This window comes from Dipodomys merriami, unplaced genomic scaffold, assembly GCF_024711535.1.
Source record: "Dipodomys merriami isolate MVZ:Mamm:240054 unplaced genomic scaffold, mDipMer1.0.p SCAF_137, whole genome shotgun sequence".
Classification (NCBI taxonomy): Eukaryota; Metazoa; Chordata; class Mammalia; order Rodentia; family Heteromyidae; genus Dipodomys; species Dipodomys merriami.
This window is the reverse complement of record NW_027202682.1, coordinates 154,853-177,256: the sequence shown is the minus strand read 5'-3', so window position 1 is coordinate 177,256 and position 22,404 is coordinate 154,853. Positions and strand designations below refer to the sequence as shown.

General features: G+C 47.3%; 1 protein-coding gene across 5 annotated transcripts; it reads left to right on the top strand.

Annotated features, from left to right (window-relative positions):
- The first annotated feature begins 815 nt into the window (after positions 1-815).
- LOC138825335 (putative RNA-binding protein Luc7-like 1) lies at positions 816-21,504 on the top strand. Of its 5 annotated transcripts, none has more exons than XM_070019746.1 (11): positions 816-1,040; positions 1,835-1,905; positions 2,884-2,978; positions 8,916-9,014; positions 12,152-12,262; positions 13,395-13,538; positions 15,007-15,183; positions 16,733-16,821; positions 19,033-19,062; positions 20,447-20,620; positions 21,159-21,504. In XM_070019746.1, the coding sequence occupies exons 4-11, from the start codon at positions 8,919-8,921 to the stop codon at positions 21,298-21,300; spliced, it is 963 nt and encodes a 320-aa protein (XP_069875847.1). In that variant the 5' UTR covers positions 816-1,040; positions 1,835-1,905; positions 2,884-2,978; positions 8,916-8,918; the 3' UTR covers positions 21,301-21,504. The 5 variants fall into 5 exon arrangements, with proteins under 5 accessions (XP_069875847.1, XP_069875849.1, XP_069875844.1 ...); XM_070019745.1 differs by having other exon boundaries at positions 1,013-1,040; positions 1,835-2,806; XM_070019748.1 differs by lacking the exon at positions 21,159-21,504 and having other exon boundaries at positions 818-1,040; positions 20,447-21,009.
- Positions 21,505-22,404: the final 900 nt, after the last annotated feature.

Sequence of the window (22,404 nt, the reverse complement as noted above, 5' to 3'; positions counted from 1 at the left end):
GGGGAAACTCCCTAGCAAAGTTGTTCCTGTCTTCAGGTAAAAGATGAAGGTAATGTGGATGGTACAGTAAGAGCCAGACTAACCCAATTCTGTCAATTAACAGCAATATGCCCAATTTATACACCCAGATGCACATTATAGCTCCATTGCAACATAATATTGTTTTCACATTTCCTTTTACCCTCTAAATGGAAGATCATGAACTTACAGAGGGAGTCATCGTAGGATCTAATTTAATTTCATTTGCTCTTGCAAAGTCATGAGAGGCACAGTTAGCACCCTCATTTTGTTATTGGTGCCCCTGGCAAAAAAGCCCTGGTTCAAGGTCCTGTCCCTTGCCTTCACCAGAAAAAGAAGGCATAAAATATAAAAGCGGGGGTGGGGGGGAGAATGTTTTTACAGTTTTAGCCAAAATTGGGAAAAGAAACCTTCTCAATCTCTCTCTGCCTTTCCGCAGCAGCGCTACAATTTATAGAAACAAAAGCCAGAAACATACATATTCAGAATCAGCTGTGGGTCCCAGTGAGTTGGGCTGGAACAAGTAAGTCACAAAAGCCCACATTTTATCTTTCCAGATTCCAGTGGCAGAGGCAACTTCGGCTCTCCGCATACTTTTTCCATTAGGAGCTGGAATTGAGAAGACGTCTCCCTCCAAGAAAACCCCAAGCCTCCTCAGATGATTTTTGTTTTAAAGACAAAGCAAACACGCAAGTCGGGGTAATTTCATGGCTAGCAAGAAAAAGTTGAAGGCTTTTCTTGTCACCAGGACTGGGGTTTTAGCTCCGCCCCTCGGCCCGCCAGCGCCCCACCCCGAACTACATTTCCCGGCAGGCGCCGCGCCCGCGCCACGCACTTCCTCCCGGCACCCTCCACGGCGAAAAGGCCGTGCGGGCTCGGGGCCGACGCCACCAGGCTCTCGTCGTCGCTGCTGCGGTCGCCCACCTGAGAGAAGCTGTTGTGGCCGTTCCCGCCGGCCACCATGTCCGCCCAGGCGCAGATGAGAGCCCTCCTCGACCAGCTCATGGGCACGGCGCGGGACGGTGAGTGGGGGCGGCCGGCCAGGCGCGGGGCTGAGGGCGGGAGTGGGACGAGGCCGCCGGGCGGCCTGCGGCGGGGGCCGCGCCCGAGTGCGCCTGCGCCGACGCCGCTGCCCTCCCGCGCCCGCCGCCCGCGGGCGCCGGGCCTTTGTGTGAGCGGGTCCGCCTTGCGGGGCTCCGCGGCCGCGGCGCCCTGGCGGGCCCCCTCCCGGAGGCCACGCCGGCCGCGTGGCTCCTGCGACCTGCTCCCGGCCGGCGCCGCGCTCCTCCGCGCGCGGGGAGGCGGTGAAGGGCCGGGAGCGGCCCGGGCGGCCGCCGTCGGGCGGCGGAACTCCCCCGGCGTCCTCGGGGAAGAAGCCCCGCCCGAGGGGGCCGCGGGCCTCGACGTCCGGGCGCGCGCGTTCCCCGGCTGGGAGCCGCGCGCTGACCTGCTCTCGCGAGGGCTCCCGCGAGTGTTCACTCTTGCAGCCCCCGCCCCGGCCCCCAGCCACACAGCAGCGGTTAGGTAGGTTACCGTAGGGAGGAACGCAAGATCGCGATGGCCTCTCAGGAGAAAGCCATTGCACCCTTGGAAAACCCTATACCTGCCGTGGTTTGTGTTTTCTTTCCTACCGAAGTAATGGAGTTGTAATTTCACACTGGCACATTTGCAGGGCTGTGCAGATTCTTTGCACTTTATTTCATAGGTGAATAAGTGCTTTTAGCTTTCTTTGTATATGAGTTGCTTTTGAATTGCTTCCCATATTTTTATTTCATACAAACTGAACAATTGTGGCCCCTCTATTTTATTTATAAAGGTTCAGTGTATCTTTGCCTGCCTACATCAATCTGCAAGGGAGTTGCAGAAAAGCCTCATGTTCATCGAGCCGTGAGTCACAACCAATTTCTAAGCTGTTATAACAAAAAAGTGTTTGCTTTTTTCACAAGTAACTTTAAAAGTGTAGTTTAGAAAGAAAAAAAAAAACATTTTCAATTAAAAGACACTACATTAATCCTGGATGCTTGCGAGTCCTGAAATATATCCCTCCTTGACTATTACACAGCTCTGTGTCCTATACACAGATTAGCTTTAAAATTTGTCACATACCACTTTGCCTTTACTTTTATGTATCATTCCCCCTGACTTCCTTACTGCAGGTGTGGGCAAGAAAACTTTTCCTTTAAAACTTTTCAACAGCGGGCATAAAATTCTGCAGCTGAGTTCTTGAAGAATGCAGATGGGTACAGTATGTGTTGGAGCTCACAGTGTGTATTGACTAACCTAGTTCTTTTTTTGCCTTTTTTTTTTTTTTTTTTTGGTATTGTCTTGTAAAAAGTGACTCCCAGGTGCCAACTTTTTTAAGGGCGGGGATGAAAGGACTGTAGGAAAAATGAATTAACAGTCAGTGATAGAATTTTAAGGCTTTTTTTCTTTGTGTAATTTTGAGCAAGACATTGCCCGTGCATTTGTCCTTAACAGAAAATAGCTTTTGTTGGTGGAAATTGCCAGCTATAGGTCATCAGTGGTGATTCATAGCACTGTGATTACATGGGTTTTAGTATATCAGTCCCTACATGTGCATTTTGACTAATGGCCTTTTGGTGCTCAGCCTTTTACTTCTGACTCGACTTGTTTGGCACAGTGATGGAGTCAGATCTCATTAAGTGTGATTCTTCTTGATAAACGTACTATTTTTAAAAACTGTGTTCCACTGCAGTTGTAAATTATCTTTAGATCAGCTTTTCAGTATATGATGGGGAGAAGAAGTGATAGTCAACAAATCATCCAGGTGAATTTTTGTGCCAGACACTCTAATTTGGTTAACATTGTAATACTGTCTTATTTAAAACCATAAATGAATTTCAGGAGACGAAACCAGACAGAGGGTCAAGTTTACAGATGACCGAGTCTGCAAGAGTCACCTTCTGGACTGCTGCCCCCATGACATCCTGGCTGGGACGGTAAGGATGTTTGGGGATCTCTTGGGATACTCGGTGTATAGAATAGTTGGTACATTTCTTTCTTTCTTTTCTTTTTTTTTTTTTTGGGTCCGGTCATGGGGCCTGAACTCTGGGCCTGGGCACTGTCCCTCAGCTCTTCAGCTCAAGGCTAGTGCTCTACCACTTGAGCCACAGCGCCACTTCCGGCTTTTTTCTTTTTGCTTATGTGGTGCTGAGGAATCGAACCCAGGGCCTCTGGCATGCAAGGCATGCGCTCTACCACTGAGCCACCTTCCCAGCCCTAGTTGGTACATTTCTAAAGATTGAGTTTGTTTGATATAATTTTATGTTATAGAACATTTTTTTTCATTCATAAAGCTCTGTAAAGCTATCTGGTTGGTAGTAATTTATAGTGAGATTGTTCCAATGAAGTAGTACAGGTCTCCTGATGTAGTGAAAAGTATACTTTACCTCAGCCTTTGTAGATTTAGGTGGTTTGTTTAATTTCAGGTTATTGTATGCTAGATTTTTCACCTAGCCAAGCACTGGGCCTCTTCCCCCCCCCCCCCCCCCTTCCCCAACAAGGAGCTCTATTCCTCCTCCCCTCACCACCACCCCCTCCAGGCCAGTCCTGGTCCTTGAACTTAGAGTCTGGGCATTGTCCCTGAGCTTCATTTGCTCAAGGCTAGCACTCTACCAGTTGAGCCACATTGCCACTGCAGGCTTTGTCTGCTCATGTGATACTGAGGATTTAAGCCTAGGGCTTCATGCATGCTAGGCAAGCAAGCACTGTACCACTAAGCCACATTCCAGCCACATTCCTTTTTTTAATGCTGGAACTCAGGCTTAAACTAAGGACCTGATTACTGGCTCTTAGTTTTTGCTCAAGGTTAGTGCTATACCGGTGAACCACAGCTCCACTTCTGCCTCCTTGTTGAGGAATTGAAGATAAGTGTCTCATGAATTTTCCTGCCCTGGTTGTCTTCAAACCATAGGCCTCAGATCTTAACCAGCATGAGCTACCATTGCCCAGCTTTGTTGGGTGTTTGGAGATAGTTTCACAGACTTCATTGAGTTAACCTCAAATTACTGTTCTTTGCCTCAGCCACCTGAGTAGATGCGTACCTGGCCCTTAGTTGTTGTTGTTGTTTTTCAGGTAGGGTCTCATTTATGTGTGTGCTAGCATGGAGGACTTTAATCCCCCTGTCTATACCTCCCAAAGAACCGTGATTACAGGTGTGAACTACTATTCCCAGCTTGTTTGTTGAGATAAAAGTCTAGCTAACCTTTTGTCGGGGCTGGCCTTGGAACCATTAATTTCCCAACCTCTGCCTTCCCAAGTAGCTGGGATTTCAGACTGATCTGCCACGTCAGACCAGTGAACTATTTTAGGTAGACTGGTGAAAAAAGGTGTCTCTGGGACCTTTGATAAGAACTCTGAATAATGAAAAAATAAACAACTGTTAAGTTCAGAGATGTAGTATGCTACGGGGTGGAAAGAGAGATCAGAGGAGCAGCAGGATTGCTGTTACTGTATCTGGATTGGTATGAGTAAAGCTATGGGAGTAAGTAAGTAAGGAGCCATGGACTGGATAATATCTCTCTAATCGTTGTAATTGGGTAAATACTCAACTCAGCATAGGCTTGGGGATTTTTTTTTTTTTTGGGGGGGGGGTCCGGTTGTGGGGCCTGAACTCTGGGCCTGGGCGCTGTCCCTCAGCTCTTCAGCTCAAGGCTAGCGCTCTACCACTTGAGCCACAGCGCCACTTCTGGTTTTCTAGTGGTTTCTCATGGTCTCTCCTGCCCGGGCTGGCTTTGAACCGCGATCCTCAGATCTCAGCCTCCTGAGTAGCTAGGATTACAGGCGTGAGCCACCGGCGCCCGGCTTTTGTTGTTGTTTTCTATTGTGGTAATACTAGAGTGAACTCAGTTGCTTGTGTATGTAGGCAAGTGGTTTTTAGGGTAGAGGAAGAGAAAACGCTAGAAGGGAGGAGGAAACCAGGAGATCTATTTGCATATGAAGAAAATACTTGGTAAATGTGGGAAATAAGTTTTGGGGTTGCTAATGGTTTTAGGATGTGGATTGGGAATTCAGATAGATAATAGACTGCTGAACAAGCACTTCTGAAGCTTCTCTAATTTGCCTCTAATGTTAATGATGTTTATCATAATGCAGAAGTTTTTTGAGCACAGTAGTAGTTTAAGCTTAAGGTTATTAGAATTCCTGCTTTTGTGTCGCGTGTGTGTGTGTGTGTGCGTGTGTGCGTGCGTGTGTGTGTGCGTGTGTGCGTGCGCGCGCGCCTGACAGTTGTGGGGTTGGAACTGAGGGCCTGTCCTTGAGCTTTTTTTCTTGGCTCAAGGCTACTGTTCTACCTCTTGGACCACATTTGTGTTTCTGCCTTTTTTGGTAGTTTATTGGAGATAAGAGTTTCACACACTTTACTGCCTGGACTGGCTTTTGAACCATGATCCTCAAATCTCAGCTTCCTGAGTAGGTAGGAATACAGGTCGGGCTCCTACCTTTGTTAGGGAGGGGGGAGCAGGGGGATAGTTTTGGGCTTGAACTCAGCCTTTATACCCCTTTGGCTTGTTTGCTCATGGCTGGTGCTCTACCTCCATACCTCCAGCCAGCTTTTTGCTGGTCAGTTAGAGGCACCTGGCGGATTTTTCTGCCCCAGGTAGATTCAAACCTTGATCCTCCAGGTCTCAGCCTACTACTCAGTAGCTAAGATTACAGCTGTGTGTGACTTGACATGCACCTTTTTTGGGGGGGGGGGGGGGGTCCGTTGTGGGTCCTGAACTCTGGGCCTGAGCACGGTCCCTCAGCTCTTCAGCTCAAGGCTAGTGCTCTACCACTTGAGCCACAGCGCCACTTCTGCTATTTCTGCTTATGTGGTGCTGAGGAATCGAACCCAGGGCCTCATGAATGCAAGGCAGGCACTACCACTGAGCCACCTTCCCAGCCCGACATGCACCTTTTTGACTGATACTGTGAATCTCAGTATATTCGCTGTTGTATTGTTTAGCCAACCAGAGCATAAGAATGCTTGGACTCAGTATTTTGACATTGGGGCTGGGAAGGTATCTCAGTGGTAGAGTGCTTGCCTCACTTGCTTGAGGCCCTGGGTTTGATTCCTCACTATCACATAAATAGAAAAAGCCGGAGTGGCACTGTGGCTCAAGTGGTATAGAGTACTAGCCTTGAGCAGAAGATCTGAGGGACAGTGCCCAGGCCCAGAGTTCGAACTCCCAGACAGGCAAAATAGTAATAATAATATTTTGACATTAACACTCCAGACAGGTGCTGATGATTTATACCTATATAATCCTAGCTAATCAGGAGCCTGAGTTCTGAGGATTGTGGTTTGAAGCCAACCTAGGCAGGAAAGTCCATGAGACATTTATCTTCAAAAAGCTGGAAGTCGGGGCTGGGAAGGTGGCTCAGTGGTAGAGCGCTTGCCTTGCATGCTCGAGGCCCTGGATTCGATTCCTCAGCACCACATAAGCAAAAAGAAAAAAGCCGGAAGTGGCGCTGTGGCTCATAGTGGTAGAGCGCTAGCCTTGAGCTGAAGAGCTGAGGGACAGCGCCCAGGCCCAGAGTTCAGGCCCCACGACCGGACCCAAAAAAAAAAAAAAAAAAAAAAGCTGGAAGTGGCACTGTGGCTCCAGTGGTAGAATGCTTTTTGGGGGGGGGGGTTGGTCATGGGGCTTGAACTCTGGGCCTTGGTGCTTTCCCTCAGCTCTTCAGCTCAAGGCTAGCGGCTCTACCACTTGAGCCACAACACTTTCGGTTTTCTGAGTCATTTATTGGAGATAAGAATCTCTTGGACTTCCAGGCATGGGCTAGCTTTGAAATTCGATCCTCAGATCTCAGCCTCCTGAGTAAATAGGATTACAGTTGTGAGCCACTGGCGCCCTGCTGCTCACCTTTCTTTTTTTTTTTTTTTTTTTTTGTTGGTCGTGGGGGCTTGAACTCTGGGCCTGGGCCCTGTCCCTCAGCTCTTCAGCTCAAGGCGAGTGCTCTACCACTTGAGCTACTACAGCGCCACTTCCGGTTTTCTGGTGGTTTATTGGAGATAGGAGTCTCACGGTCTCTCCTGCCCGGGCTGGCTTTGAACCGAGATCCTCAGATCTCAGCCTCCTGAGTAGCTAGGATTACAGGCGTGAGCCACTAGCACCCGGCTGCTCACCTTTCTTGACCTGAAGAGCTTGAGGGACACCACCCGGCCCTATCACAAGCCCCAGGACTGGTTTACACAAGTGCATGTTTTTGTTTGTTTTGGGTTGGTCTTAGGGCCTGGGCACTGTCCCTCAGCTCTTCAGCTCAAGGCTAGCACTCTACACTGGAGCAACAGCACCACTTCCAGCTTTTTCTGCTTAGGTGGTGCTGAGTTGTGAAACCCAGGGCCTCATGCCATGCATGCAAGGCACTCTACCACTAATCCACTTTCCCACCCCACATGTGCATGTATGTGTGTACACACATGTTCACACAAACACACACCAATAACACTTCAAATCTGGACCTGGTTGTGCACCACTGTAATACCAGCACTAGGGATGTAGAGGCCGAAGGATCGAAGGTTCAAGGCTAGTAGGGGCTGTGAGACCATGTCTCAGAAAATAAAAGAGGAAGAGATTGTAGTAAATTGTTCTACACTTTGGGCTGGGACGCACACACAGAATAGTCAGTCAGTGGGTTTATTGTCCATTTATTTTTTGTCCAGGGGTATTCATCAGGCAAAGAGATAGCTAGAGCATTTATTTGGGTTCTGAATCAGCCACCTATTCTGCTATTTATTTATTTTTGGTTGATTGTGGGGCTTGAACTTGGGCCTGGGCACTGTCCCTGAGCTTTTCAGCTCAAGGCAAGTGCTCTGCCACTTGAACCACAGCGCCACTTCTGGCTTTTTATGTTTTATGTGGTGCTGAGGAATTGAACCCAGGGCCTCAGCATGCAAGGCAAGCACTACCACTGAGCCACCTTCCCAGCTTTCTGTTTATTTTATTTATTTTATTTATTTATTTTTTTATTTTTTTGGGGGGGTCCGGTCGTGGGGCCTGAACTCTGGGCCTAGGCGCTGTCCCTCAGCTCAGCTCTTCAGCTCAAGGCTAGTGCTCTACCGCTTGAGACACAGTGCCACTTCCGGCTTTTTTCTTTTTGCTTATGTGGTGCTGAGGAATCGAACCCAAGGCCTCAGGCATGCAAGGCAAGCGCTCTACCACTGAGCCACCTTTCCAGCCCCCCCCCCCCCCCCGTGTTTATTTAAATATACAACGAGCTATACGGAAAGCCAAGTGTTAAGTTCTGTGTTGTGACTGCCAAAACCTGACTACGTTTTTCGTTTGTTTTGATTTTTCAGTTGTTGGGCTTGAACTCTGGGTTTGGATACTGTCTATGAGCTCTTCAGCTCAAGGCGAGTGCTTTACCGCTTGAGCCACAGCGCCACTATGGTTTTCTGGTGGTTTATTGGAGATAAGAGTCTCATTGACTTTCTTGCCTGGGCTGGCTTAGAACCTTGATCCTCAGATCCTAGCCTCCTGAGTAGCTAGGATTACAGGTGTGAGCCACTGGCAGAGTCTATATAAGCCAGACTGGTCTGGAAATTACGAAGATTCTGCCTCAGAATCCTGATGTGTGCTCTATTCCTGGACTGTTTGATCAGAATTTTATTTTATTTTATTTATTTTTGGGGGGTCTGGTCATGGGCCTGAACTCTGGGCCTGGGCGCTGTCCCTCAGCTCTTAAGCTCAAGGCTAGCGCTCTACCACTTGAGCCACAGTGCCACTTCTGGCTTTTTGCTTATGTGGTGCTGAGGAATCGAACTCAGGGACTCAGGCATGCAAGGCAAGCGCTCTACCACTGAGCCACCTTCCCAGCCCCTGATTGGAATTTTAGTAAACCATAAATTGGTTAAACTTTTTGTTTAAATTGTGTAAACTTTTTGTTTCCCACAGCGGATGGATTTAGGAGAATGTACCAAAATCCATGATTTGGCCCTCCGTGCAGACTATGAGATTGCAAGTAAAGAAAGAGACCTGTTTTTTGAATTGGACGTAAGTTATTATTTGGTGTATGTTTATCCTTATTGTAAAGAATCTAAGAGTGAACTATCAAGAATAATGTAATAAAGAACAGTAATAAAATGGCAACTTGTAATCCTATCACTCAAGCTGAGTACTAGACTGTGACAAATAGCATCTCTTTGTGTCTGTCAACGTATTACTACCCTGAATTTTATTTTTCCCTTTTTTGATGTGCGTGTGCGTGCTTGTCTCATATACCAGTGGTTGGGTCCAAACTCAGGGACTGTGCCCTATGTCTTAGCTTTTTTTTTTTTGCTCAAGAAATATTCTACCACTTGAGCTACACTTCCACTTCCAGATTTTTGCCGCTTAATTGGAGAAAAAAGTGTCTTGGATTTGACTGCCCCTCTGGTTTTGAAACAGGATCATCAAATCTCAGGTGCCCCACTTCACTATTTTGGTAGTATCAGGGCTTGAATGCTGGACCTTGTACTTGCTAGGCACATGCTATGCTACTTCAGCCTTGTGACCAATCTTTTGTTTGTTTTTCTTTTTCCTTATGCTGGTCCGTTTTTCTTTTTCTTCGTGCTGGTCTTGGGCCCTATTCCTGAGCTTTTTTGCTCAAGGCTAGTACTCTACCATTTAAGCCACAGCTCCCCTTACAACTTTTTTTTTTTTTTTTTTTTTGGTCCAGTCGTGGGGCCTGAACTCTGGGCCTGAGCGCTGTCCCTCAGCTCTTCAGCTCAAGGCTAGCGCTCTACCACTTGAGCCACAGCACCACTTCTGGCTTTTTTCTTTTTGCTTATGTGGTGCTGAGGAATCGAACCCAGGGCCTCAGGCATGCAAGGCAAGCGCTCTACCACTGAGCCATCTTCCCAGCCCCTGGACTGCCATCTTTTTTGTTTCATTTTGCTTTGCTTTTGACTGTACTAGGGTTCAAACGTGGTTCATTGTTTGATTTTTAAAAAGAGGTGGCCGAGTAAGAACAGCACCATGCACGTGATATTCAGGTAAGGGATAGGTTAATTCATCGTTCCAGCTGACACCAGACCATCTTGGTCCTCCACGTGGTGGGGAAGGCCTGGGAAAGAGAGAGCAGGGGAAAAGAGCAGAGAGAGAGCATCTGGGCCTGGGCTAGGCCTTATCTAGGGTATGGGCGGAGAAAGGTGTGGCCACATATAGTTTAGATGTGACCTCAGCGGATGCAGATGTGACCTCTTCCAGGTGTCCCAGTTGCCTAGGTAATGCAGGTACGGGGTGGAGACTTTGCTGCGAGGAGGGTAGAGTCTGCTAGCTATCCAGGAGCGGACCTTACAGTTATCATCATGTTTTTCTTGATAGAGCCATATCCCTATCCTTCCCTTTCTGCCTTTTTTTTTCTTTCTTTCTTTCTTTTTTTTTGCCTGTCTGGGTCTTGAACTCATGGCCTGGGTACTGTCCCTAAGCCTCTTTGTGCTCAAGGCTAAGCTCTACCTCTTGACCTACAGCACTTCTTCTGGCTTTTTCTGAGTAGTTTGTTGGAGATGAGTCTCAGGGACTTTCCTGCCATTGTATTTCAGGTAAGGTTGATTTCACATGTTTGGAGGCATGGCTCACGTAGCAGAGTTCTAGCCAAGCCTCGGATACAGTGTTTGAGTCCTGGTCTCAAGTAAAAAGAAAAGATGGATTTCTCATGTTTACCCATGGCCAGCCTCCAGACTGATTTTCTTAGCCGCATAACTAATTACAGATGTACACTAGCATGTCCATATTTTTTGTTGAGATGGTTTTGGTAACTTTTTTTTTTTTTTTTTTTGTCGGTCATGGGGCCTGAACTCAGCCTTGGCACTGTCCCTCAGCTCTTCAGCTAAAGGCTAGCGCTCTACCACCTGAGCCACAGCGCCACTTCTACCTTTTTCTGCTTATGTGGTGCTGAGGAGTTGAACCCAGGGCCTCAGGCATGCAAGGCAAGCACTCTACCACTGAGCCACCTTCCCAGCTCCCGGTCTTGGTAACTTTTTGCCTCCTCTTGTATAGCTAAGATTACAGCCCTCTGGTATACCTTCTGACAACTAACCCTCTATGGACAGGACACAGATCATCACTCCTTAGTTGTTGTAATTGTTTGTGTCTTTTTATCTATTCTCTAAATTTGTTTATTTTTATGCTTATACTGGGCTTGACTTTGGGCCCTGTGCTCAGCTTTTTCAAAAATTCATGGCTGGTCACTCCCCCTTGAGCTACAGCTCCACTTCCAGCTTTTTGCTGGGAAAAAGAATCAAAGACCCTCCTGGATTTGTTTGCCTGAGCTGGCTCCACACTTTAATTTTCAAATGATAGCTAGCTTTGTGTATAATCAGGATTACAAGCCCAAACCATCGGCATATGGCCTATTTTATCATATTTTAGGTGAAAGAGGCTACTTTGCCCTCAACATGAGGGAATAACGTTCTGTGGCTTACAAAGACTGAATGCATTTCATACAGCCTTTTAACACTGGCCCTTGTTCAACCTTTTCTGTCCCCAGAGAACTGAGTATGGCCAATGTGTTCATTCTCCTTGAGGTTTTTTGGTAAGATTATTGAGGATAGAAGTTGTTTTGAAATTAAAGCTATTTTGAGCCACACATTGCTGCCTCACACCTGCAGTCCTAGCTATTCAAGAGATTGAGTTCTGAGGATATCAGTTTTAAACCAGCCTGGGCAGAAAATTCCATGAGACTTTTTATCTCCAAGTAACCAGCAAAAATGCCAGAAGTGGAGCTGTGGTTCAAGTGGTAGGGTACTAGCTTTGAGTTTACAAGTTCAGAAGTGGTACTATGGCTCAAAGTGGTAGAGTGCTAGTCCAAGCCCCTGAGTTCAAGCCCCACAACAGAAAGGTAAAAAGAAAAGTAACATTTGGTGCCCGTGGCTCATGCCCATAAGCCTAACTAACTACTCAGGAGGTTGAGATCTGAGGATTGTGGTTCAAAGCCAGCCTGGGTAGGTAAGTCTGTGAGACTCTTATCTCCAATTAACCTCCAGAAAACCAGAAGTGGTGCTATGGCTTAAAGTGGTAGAGCACTATCCCTGAGCTGAAGAACCCAGGGACAGTGCCCAGATCCAGAGTTCAAGCCCCATGACTGACAAAAAAGAAATTGATTCTGAGATTGTATAAATAGTAATCGCTCTCTCTTTCCCCTGAGCTAGGCAATGGATCATTTGGAGTCCTTCATTGCAGAGTGTGACAGGAGGACTGAGCTTGCCAAGAAACGACTGGCGGAAACACAGGAGGAAATCAGTGCAGAAGTTTCGGCAAAGGTATGTCTGGAAGGAAGGAAGGAGTCATTTGCCAGGTGCCAGTGGCTCATACCTGTAATCCTAGCCACTCAGGAGGCTGAGAGCTGAGAGTTGAGGATCACAGTTCAAAGCCAGCCTGGCAGGAAAGTCCGTGAGACTTAACTCCAATAAACCACTAGAAAACCTGAAGTAGTGCTGTGGCTCAAGCGGTAAAGTGTTCACCTTGAGCTGAAGAGCTTGAGGGACAGCACCCAGGCTAAAGGTTCACGCCCTGCGACTGACCAAGGAAAAAGTCTCACGGACTTACGGACTTTTCCTGCCCAGACTGGCTTTGAACCGCCATCCTCAGACCTCATCCTCCTGTGTAGCTAGGATTATAGGCATGAGCCAGTAGGGGTTGAACTTGGCTTGGGTGTTGTCCCTGAGCTCCTTCACTCAAGCCTAGCACTTTACCATTTTGAGCTACAGCACTACTTTTCTAGTGGTTAGTTGGAGATAAGAGTCTCTCTTGGCCAGGCTGGCTTCAAACTGCAGTCTTCAGATTTCAACCTCCTCACTAGCTAGGATTACAGGTGTGAGCTACCAATGCCCGGTACTAACAGCTTTTTTGCTGGTTAATTTCTTAAGATAAAGAGTTGGGGCTGGCTCTAAACATTAGCTCTCAGATTTCTGCAAGTGATAGAAAACTCATGATATTTAAAATGCACATGTGATTATCTGTGGGTCTTAAGATGTTTGGTTTATTTTCAGTGTTAGGGAAAGAAATATGTTGAACAGAGCATTGGCTTATCAGAGGCGTAAATGAAGGATCATGTTTTGAAGCCAGCCCAAGAGCTCCATGGCCTTGAGTTTGAGCCTCAGGAATGTGTTGAGAGAAAAAGTTACTTCCCTTGCATTCAAAACTTGGTTTCTGAGGCTGGAAAGGTGGCTTAAGTGGTAGAGTGCTTACCTCCACGCATGAGGCTCCTAGGTTCAATTTCTCAGTTACCACACGCAACAGAAAAATCTGGAAGTGGTGCCGTTGCTCAAGTGGTAGAGTGCTAGCTTTGAGCAAAAGAAGCTCAGGGACAGTGCCCAGGCCCTGAGTTCAAGCCCCAGGACTGGCAAAACAAAAAACTTGGTTTCTGCTTATTTGAATCTCTCTTCCCCTCAGGCAGAAAAGGTACATGAATTGAATGAAGAAATAGGAAAACTCCTTGCTAAAGCTGAACAGCTAGGAGCTGAAGGAAATGTGGACGAATCCCAGAAGATTCTTATGGAAGTTGAGAAAGTTCGTGCAAAGAAAAAAGAAGCTGAGGTTGGTGGAAAAGTGTCTTAGGAAAGAGAAATGTTAGTGGCTTGGTATAGTGGCTGCTGTTGGTTATCTTGGCACTCCGGAAGGAGGCTAAAGTAGCAGAGTAGAAAGATGGGGCACTGATAACGGATTATAACAATTGTGAGTTCAATGATAAGAGCAAGACAGAGATTTCCCTACCAGCCTCCCTCCCATGTTATCAACATCTCCCATAGAGTAAAGTAGGGTACCATCAGTGGACCTGTGTTGACATATGATTTCAATTTAAAGGCCAGTTTAGGTTGGGTTGATGCATATTCTACAGATCTGGGAAAGTATATAATAACCCATATCCATCACTCTAACAATTTACAGAGTACTTGTTATCCCTTCTTTTCCATGTATTAATTTCATGAAGGCAAATGTACCAGAGATGGGGTTATGAGGGTATGAATGACTTCCTTGGGGGTAGTCTCTAGGTAGAATGGGATGATCCTACAAAACCCCTTAGCTAAAACCACCTAACCCCACACACAAACTGAGTTGAGTAAAACAATAGGGGTGGAAAGATGGGCTGGAGAAAAGGGAGATGATATGTATGTTTGCATGCATGTATGTACCTGGCTGGTGTAGACCTGTTTCATTGCCACTCCTGGGGCTTGAACTCAGGGCCTGGGCACTGTCCTTGAACGTCTTTTGCTGAAGGCTAACACTGTACCACTTGAGCCACAGCACCACTTCCAGATTTTTCTGTGTAAGTGGGACTGAGGAATTGAGCCTAGGGCTTCATGCATGCTAGGCAAGCACTCTACCACTCCCAGCCCTCAAGACACTCTTGCTTCCCCTCCAAAGGGCTGGGATTACAGGCATGGTGGCACCACCACTTCTGACTTGTCTAGTTGGTTGGGGTTTTTATTTGTTTTTATTTATTATTACTTTTTTGTTGTTGGTCGAAGGGCTTGAACTCTGGGCCTGAGCGCTATCTCTGTGCTCTTCAGCTCAAGGCAAGTGGTCTGCCACTTGAGCCATAACACCACTTCCAGTTTTCTGGTGGTTAATTGGAGATAAATCTCACAGACATTCCTGCCCAGGCTGGCTTTGAACTGAGATCCTCAGCCTTTGAGTTGCTAGGATTACAGGCATGAGCCACCAGTGCCTGGCTTGTTTTATTTTTGCTTATATTCTTAGTTACTGGTCCTGGGGCTTCAGTTCACACTTGGGTTGCTGAAGACTGGTGGTGCTCTACTAGTTAAGTCACACCTCTACTTCCAACTTTTTGGTGTCATTGGAGATGAGTCTTCACAGACTTTCCTGCATAGGCTGCGGTCAAACTGTAATCCTCAAATCTCAGCCTCCTAAGTAGCTAGGATTACAAGTGTGAGGCACAGGCAATGTTTTTTGAAAACTCGCTTTTATTGTCAAATTATTTCCATTTAAGATGTTGATACTATATAGTGGATTCTGGATGTCACCTTCATATCTCTTTCTCCAGGAAGAATACAGAAATTCTATGCCTGCATCCAGTTTTCAGCAGCAAAAGCTCCGTGTCTGTGAAGTCTGTTCAGCCTACCTTGGCCTTCACGACAATGACCGCCGTCTAGCAGACCATTTTGGGGGCAAGTTACATTTGGGATTCATTCAGATCCGAGAGAAGCTTGATCAGTTGAGGGTATGTTAATATAGTCCGTTTCTGGAGAAGCCTGAATAAGAGCTTTATGTTCTGGTGCTGGCGGCTCATACCTATCATCCTGGCTACTCAGGAGGCTAAGATCTGAGGATCATGTCTTTGTTTTTTTGTTTTGTTTTCTTTTCCAGTTCTAGGACTTGAACTTAGGGCCTCAGTACTGTCCAAGCCCTAAGTTTGAGCCCTTGAGTTGCTTTTGCTCAAGGCTAGCACTGTAGCTTTTGAGCCACAGCACTACTTCCATCTTTTTTTTGTTTATATGGTACTGAGGAATTGGACCCGTGCATGCTAGGCAAGCACTCTACCACTGAGCCACATTCCCATCCCTAGGGATCATGGTTTGAAGCCACCTTGGGCACCACCCGGAGATTTTTTTTTTCCTTTCTGTCAGTCATGGGGCCTTAGTTCTGGGCCTGGGCTCTGACCCTGCACTCTTCAGCTCAAGGTGAACGCTCTGCCACTTGAGCCACAGCACCACTTCTGGTCTTTTCTGCTTACATGGTGCTGAGGAATCAACCCAGGACCTCATGCATGCAAGGCAAGCACTTACCACTGAGCCACTTTCCCAGTCCCCAGACATTATCTCCAATTAACCACCAAAAAACTGGATGTAGAGCTGTACTTCAAGTGGTAGAGTGCTAGCTTTAAGCACGAAAAAAACTCAGGGACAGTGTTTAGTCCCTGAGTTTAAGCCCCAAGACCTGCACAAAAGAAAAAAAGAGAGGGCTGGGAAGGTGGCTCAGTGGTAAGTGTTGCTGTTGCTCAAGTGGTATAGTGCTATCTTTGAGCTGAAGAGCTGAGGGACAGCGCCCAGGCCAAGTTCAGGCTCCATGTCCTGTAAAAAAAAGAGAGAGAGAGTGAGAGAATATCTTAGCCGGGCGCTGGTGGCCCATACATGTAATCCTAGCTACTCAGGAGGCTGAGATCTGAGTTCGTGGTTCAAAGCCAGCCTGGGCAGGAAAGTCCGTGATACTTAGCTCCAATAAACCACTAGAAAACTGAAAGTGGCATGGTGCCTCAGGCGGTAGAGCACTCACCTTAAGCTGAAGAGCTGAGCGACAGCGCCCAGGTCCAGAGTTCAAGCCCTGTAACCAACAAAAAAACAAACAAAAAAAAACAGTAAAAATCAGGAAGTAGTGCTGTGGCTTCAGTGGTAGAATGCTAGAGAGCAAAAATATTCAGGGACAGAGCACAGTCCCTAAGTTTAAGCCTCAGGACCAGTCAGGTTTCTCGTTTCTCGTGTGTGTCTGTGTGTCTGTGTCAGCTTTTGGGCTTGAACTCATGCCCTGAGTGCTGACCCTGAGCTTTTTCTGCTCAAGTGCTCAAGGAGAGCACTTTACCAATTTGAGCCACAGAATCAATTCTGGTTTTCTGGTGGTTAATAGGAGGTAAGAGCCTCACGGACTTTGCTGACCGGGCAGACTTTGAACCGTGGTCCTCAGATCTCAGCTTCCTAGTAGCTAGGATTATAGGTGTGAACCTGTGTTGGCCGGCTTGTCTCATTTTTATTTGCTCGTTTTTTTAATTCCTTTAGAAAACTGTGGCTGAAAAGCAAGAAAAAAGAAACCAGGATCGCTTGAGGAGGAGAGAGGAGAGAGAACGAGAGGAACGGCTGAGCAGGAGGTGAGCATAGGTGGCCAGTGGCCACAGTCGTCCTCCGGCCTCAGTCAGCTTCTGCTCCGTGTACTGCTGTATTACTTGAAGGAGTGCAGGAATATATTCAGTCCAGTGAAATATAGCATGTGCCTGCCTGAAAGAGAGGTTCCTCCTCCCCTTAAGAACCAGCTCCTTTGACGGCTAGGCACATAGGGAAACTGATCTTCCAGCAGCCAAGGTGCTGGGGGTTTTTTTGGGTATTTTTTGTTTTGTCAGTCATGGGGCTTGATCTCAGGGCTGGTACACTGTCCCTGAGCAGTTTAGTTTGCTTAAGGCTAGCGTTCTACCACTTTCAGCCACAGCACCACTTTTCTGGTGGTTAATTGGAGTTAAGGTCTCACAGACTTTCCTGCCCAGGCTGGCTTTGAACCATGATCCTCAGATCTCAGCCTCCTGAGTAGCTAGGGTTTACAGGCGTGAGCCACCAGCGCCTGACCCAGGTTGCTGTCTTAAGCCCCCATCAGGAAAGGGCTTTGTATGGGCTGTGGTATTTATTTACTTTGTTGCCGCGGACCGGGTTCTGTCGGGATGACGGAGGATACCTAGGGGAGGAACCTGGAATAGGACGGGTAGATGGCAAACAGACAACTCACACACATTAGGAGTGGATGCTGAGTGCTGAGTGCGATTTAATGCAGAGAATAACAAACTTTTATAGCAAAAAGTCTCCATAAGAAAGGGCAAAAGGTTACATAATCTTGCTGCAGGGCTTCATTCTTGGGCCGTCACCAGCTGGTCGCCTGATAGGCACTTGTTTCCGGCTTTACCTCTATTTTTAAGAAATACAATTGGTTTCGATGATTGTCACCAATTAACCACTACTTTATTCTATAGAGGCCTTAACTGTCCCATTAAGATCTTTCCTGTTCCTTCTTTAATTGTAAGCACCAAGGAGACTTAGATTTAGCAAGTCTTTTGACAAATGAAAGAGAGTGACAGGAAGTTCTTTCTCCTAAGTAGTTATCTCAGCAATTGCCATACATTCTTTCTGTTCTAGCTGCACCTACAGCTTCTTGTAAATTTCTTACAATTCCTTCTGCTGGAGTGACTTTGTGAAACCCCCAATACTTTTATATTTACTTATAACTTGTCTACTAGCCTCCATAAGAGGGGTTTCAGGGTAGCACTTAACTCTGGTGAGTTAGTCATATTTTTAAGACACTCATCAGATATTGGAGTCGTCAACACTCTTAAGAAAGAGCTTTGAATAAGGGAACGTTGACAATGAGTAAGTACAAAGAGCAGTAGAAGCAGTAAAAGATTAATAGGCACTCTTATGAGGAAAAGATAGGCAGAAACACATCTTTTCCAGGGGTTTTGCCAGCCTTTTCCCAGGAGTAGGCCTCTTAGAAGCCCTATTCTCTGAGGTAGACTTCGGTGAAGTCCCAAAACTTGGAGATAGGTTTCTGTAAAGCCCCATTCTCTGAGGTAGACTTCGGTGAAGTCCCAAAACTTGGAGATAGGTCTCGAGGCCCCTATCATGGTCTGATAGATGGTTTCCCATGCTAAGCAGACTCTACTGGGGTCGGCGTGGCACTTTGTGATTTGGGAGTACTGAACAGCTATATGTGAGGGCTGGGGTTTGGATTCAGGATGCCTTGCCACTCTTTTTTTTTTTTTTTTTTTTTTTTGGTCAGTTGAAGGACTTCAACTCTGGGCTTGGGCGCTTTACCTGAGCTCTTCAGCTCAAGGCGAGTGCTCTACCACTTGAGCCACAACACGATAGACTGGCTCACTCGTGGGCTGGCTTAGAACCACGATCCTTAGATATCAGCCTCCTGAGTAAGATTACAGGCATGAGCTACCGGCGCCCGGCCCCTTGCCGGTGGAGCAGCAATATCTCTGAGGGTGGGAGGGATTCAGATGAAGTTGGTGGCAGTGTGAATCAAGCAAGGGGCAGATGGGCATCTGGGGTAAAGCATGGTATTTGCTTGTTGACCATGTGAAGTGTGAATGAGGAAGGAAGCTACCTTTGCCATTTCTGGCCTGTGATTGCCACTTACTGGAGCAGGGAGAATGGAGGAGCCCCGTAAAGGGTAAAATTTAGCTTTGTCCATATTCAATTTCAGATGCCTAAGAAAGTATTAAATCTCCACCTTACGTTTAGGACCCCACCCCTGCGTTGGCAGTGAATTAGAATGCTTTAGGGATGTCATTCGTCTTTTTTTCCTTTTTTAGGTCTGGCTCAAGAACCAGAGATCGCAGGAGGTAGGTTTCTAGATCCATCACAATGCTTAGTTGAATGTCTTATTTCTGAAAGCACTTGTTGTGGTTTGCTTTTTTTGGGTACCCCTACTGGGGCTTGAATTCAGGGCCTGGCTGCTGTCCCTTACTTAGTTTTTTGCTCATGACTGGCACTCTACAACTGAAGCTATACCATTTGTGTCTTTTTTGTTGCTTAGAGATAAAGAGTCTCAATAGCCGGGTGCCAGTGGCTCACGCCTGTAATCCTAGCTATTCAGGAGGCTGAGATCTGAGGATCACAGTTCAAAGCCAGCCCAGGCAGGAAAGTCAGTGAGACTCTTATCTCCAATAAACCACTAGAAAACTGGAAGTGGTGCTGTGGCTTAAGTAGTAGAGCACTGGCCTTGAGCTGAAGAGTGCAGAGACAGCGCCCAAACCCAGAGTTCAAGTCCCGGCAAATGACCAAAAAAAAAAAAAAAAAAAGTCTCAAACTTTTCTGCCCCAGCTGGCTTCAAACTGTAATCCTCAGATCTCAGCTTCCTGAATAGCCAGGATTACAAGTATGAACCACCAGTGCCCTGTAACATTTTTCTTGTCAGTCATGGTGTTTGAACTCTGCTTGGGCCCTGTCCCTCAGATCTTCAGCTCAAGGTGAGCACTCTACCACTTGAGTCTCAATGCCACTTCAGGTTTTCTGGTGGTTTGTTTATTGGAGGTAAGAGTCTCATGGACTTTCCTGACTGGGCTGGCTTTGAACCATGATCTTCAGATCTCAGCCTCCTGAGGCATGAGCCACCAGTGCCCAGCAACATTTTTCTTTTTCTTTTTCTTTTTTTTTTTTTTAGGGGGGGGTTCCGGTTGTGGGCCTGAACTCTGGGCCTGGGTGCTGGCCTTCAGCTCAAGGCTAGCACTCTACCACTTGAGCCACAGAGCCACTTCCAGCTTTTTTTTTTTTTTTCTGCTTATGTTGTGCTGAGGAATCGAACCCAGGGCCTTATGCATGCAAGGCAAGCACTCTACCACTGAGCCACCTTCCCAGCCCCCAGTATTTTTCTTAATACGTGATGTTTACCACTTTATGACTTCTATCTGGGCTGACTTGAGAAGGACATGCTGGTTGGGGCTCAGCATAGTAAAAATTATCTCTAGGCCCCAATTCATTTTGAAAAGGAAGTTTTCAAAGGCCTGCAGGCTGACTAGAAGTACCTGGATCCTTCTTTAGAAGACATCATTCAGAGGAACAGTCAGATTAATCCATGGGACAATTACAAACATTGTGTACATTTTTAAGAGGAAGGAGAAACATAATAGTGATGCTGTGGACAGAAAAGGAGCCTGAAGGTTAACCTAGTGGGGTTTGTCTCTCATGGAGCGAGCTTGGCCCCCAGCACTTTCTGATTTATCTCAGGTCACGCTCCCGAGATCGGGATCGACGTCGGAGACGGTCAAGATCTACCTCGAGAGAACGGCGCAAATCTTCCCGGTCTCGGTCCCGAGACAGCCACCGACGTCATCGCAGCCGTTCCCAGAGCCACAGCCGGGGACACCGCCGGGCTTCCAGGGACATGAGTGCAAAATACAAGTAACTACTCTGACTCAGTACCTGCAGCCAGGAGTGAGCTCTTTGTGTTCCCAGGGTGTTGTGAGACTCTCAGTGGGTCCTTTAGCCACATCTAGTGGCCACACAGTTTGTGGGGACCCTGTCCAAGCAACTGTGGGACGCAGGGCTTGAGACGAGAGGAAGGTATGAGCAGCTCCTGCCTGTCCCTCTGGGTGGTGTTGCACTGAACCAGGATTCCCCTGGTGTACAGACCATCCTGTCCAAGGCTTTGTGTTCTGACCAGGCTGTTGTTCATTTTGGCCTTTTTTTTTTCCCCATTGTAGTTTTACCTAGTGTTTTATGTTCTACACCCATAATTTTGTTGCATTCTCCTTTTCTGTTTTTCTTATTAAAAATCTTTGTAAAGGTCATTTTTCTGTGGCTGCCTAACATTCCAAGTGGTAGGCGGGTAGCCCTAGGCTGTAGTGGTGGCATGACTGACTAGCCTGGTGTTGCTTCCTGAGTAGCCATCCAGAGGGGGACAGCAGCCTCCTCTTAGCCTCTGGTTCCCCTTTCCCAGGTTCTCCAGGGAGCGCACATCGAGAGAGAAGTCCTGGGAGTGCGGACGGAGTGAGCGAGGGTATTCTGACTGGAGGCTGGAGAGCTCCAATGGGAAGACAACTTCTCAGAAGTCAGAGGAGAAGGAGGCTGGAGAGATCTGAACCCTAGTCCTGGAGCTGTAAATAGTCTGACAAAACATTCAACACAGCCTAAAATTATTCTATATTTGCTGAATACAACTCATCTTTTGTAGTTTAAACATTTCTGTTGTTTGGCGCTAGCTGTGACTTCAAGTTGTACAGTTGCTCCTGTGTGTGGGTTTATATTGTATAGGAATAAATAGACCTAATGGGCTGCCTCTGTCAGCTATGCTAGGGTCTCTCTGTCTTCTACATGAGGCAGTTCACAGGACCTGACCATATGCCAGGGCACTCCTAGAAAACACCCTTAACTGAGCCAGATGTGTTTGGTCCTTAGTGCCCCACTTGGCTCATGCCCCACGTCTCAGCTATTTATCCCGTTAGTACAGACCACAGGGTTGGTGCTGTGGGTTGAGGGTGGGGGCTACACTGCAACCCTTTCCTTTAGAAGGAAGAGGAGGCCGGAGATAGGCCTGTGGACAATGTCCACTGGACAGCCAGAGGGTCTTTGTGGGAGGAGATGCAGCCTTAGGGCGAACATCCTGGGGCATTGTGTGGCCCATGCCATAGGTGGGCTGTCGGATTCCTACTTGTCTCCTGCTGCTGCTCACAGGGGACTCATCCCTTTATGAAGTATGACTGACTGACGGAAACTGGACGCCCTGTGTATTGGAGGGTAGTCTGGGAGGACACAGATAGAGGACACAGGTATGAAACTTGGCATGTGACAAGTGGGCAGACCTTTACCTCCTGCAACACCTAGAACCTGATAAGGGACAGGGCTGCAGAAAGCCTTCCTGCCTCTTGACTCATCTGGAAAGGGGTGTTTTAAGAAACATTGTTGGGCTGGGAAAAATGGTTTAGCAGAGTGCTTGCCTAGCATGCCCTGGGTTCTATTCCTCAGTACCACATACACAGGAAGTAGTGCTGTGCTCAGATGGTAGAGTGCTAGCCTTGGACAAGAGGCTCAGGGACCGCGCCCAGGACTGGCAAAAAAAAAAGTTGTGTAGAGCTGGGTACTGATGGTGGCTCACACCGGCAATCTTACCTCCCAGATGGCGGAGATCTGAGGATGCTGTTTGAAGCCAGCCAGGGCAGGAGAGTCCTTTTGAGACTATCTCCAGT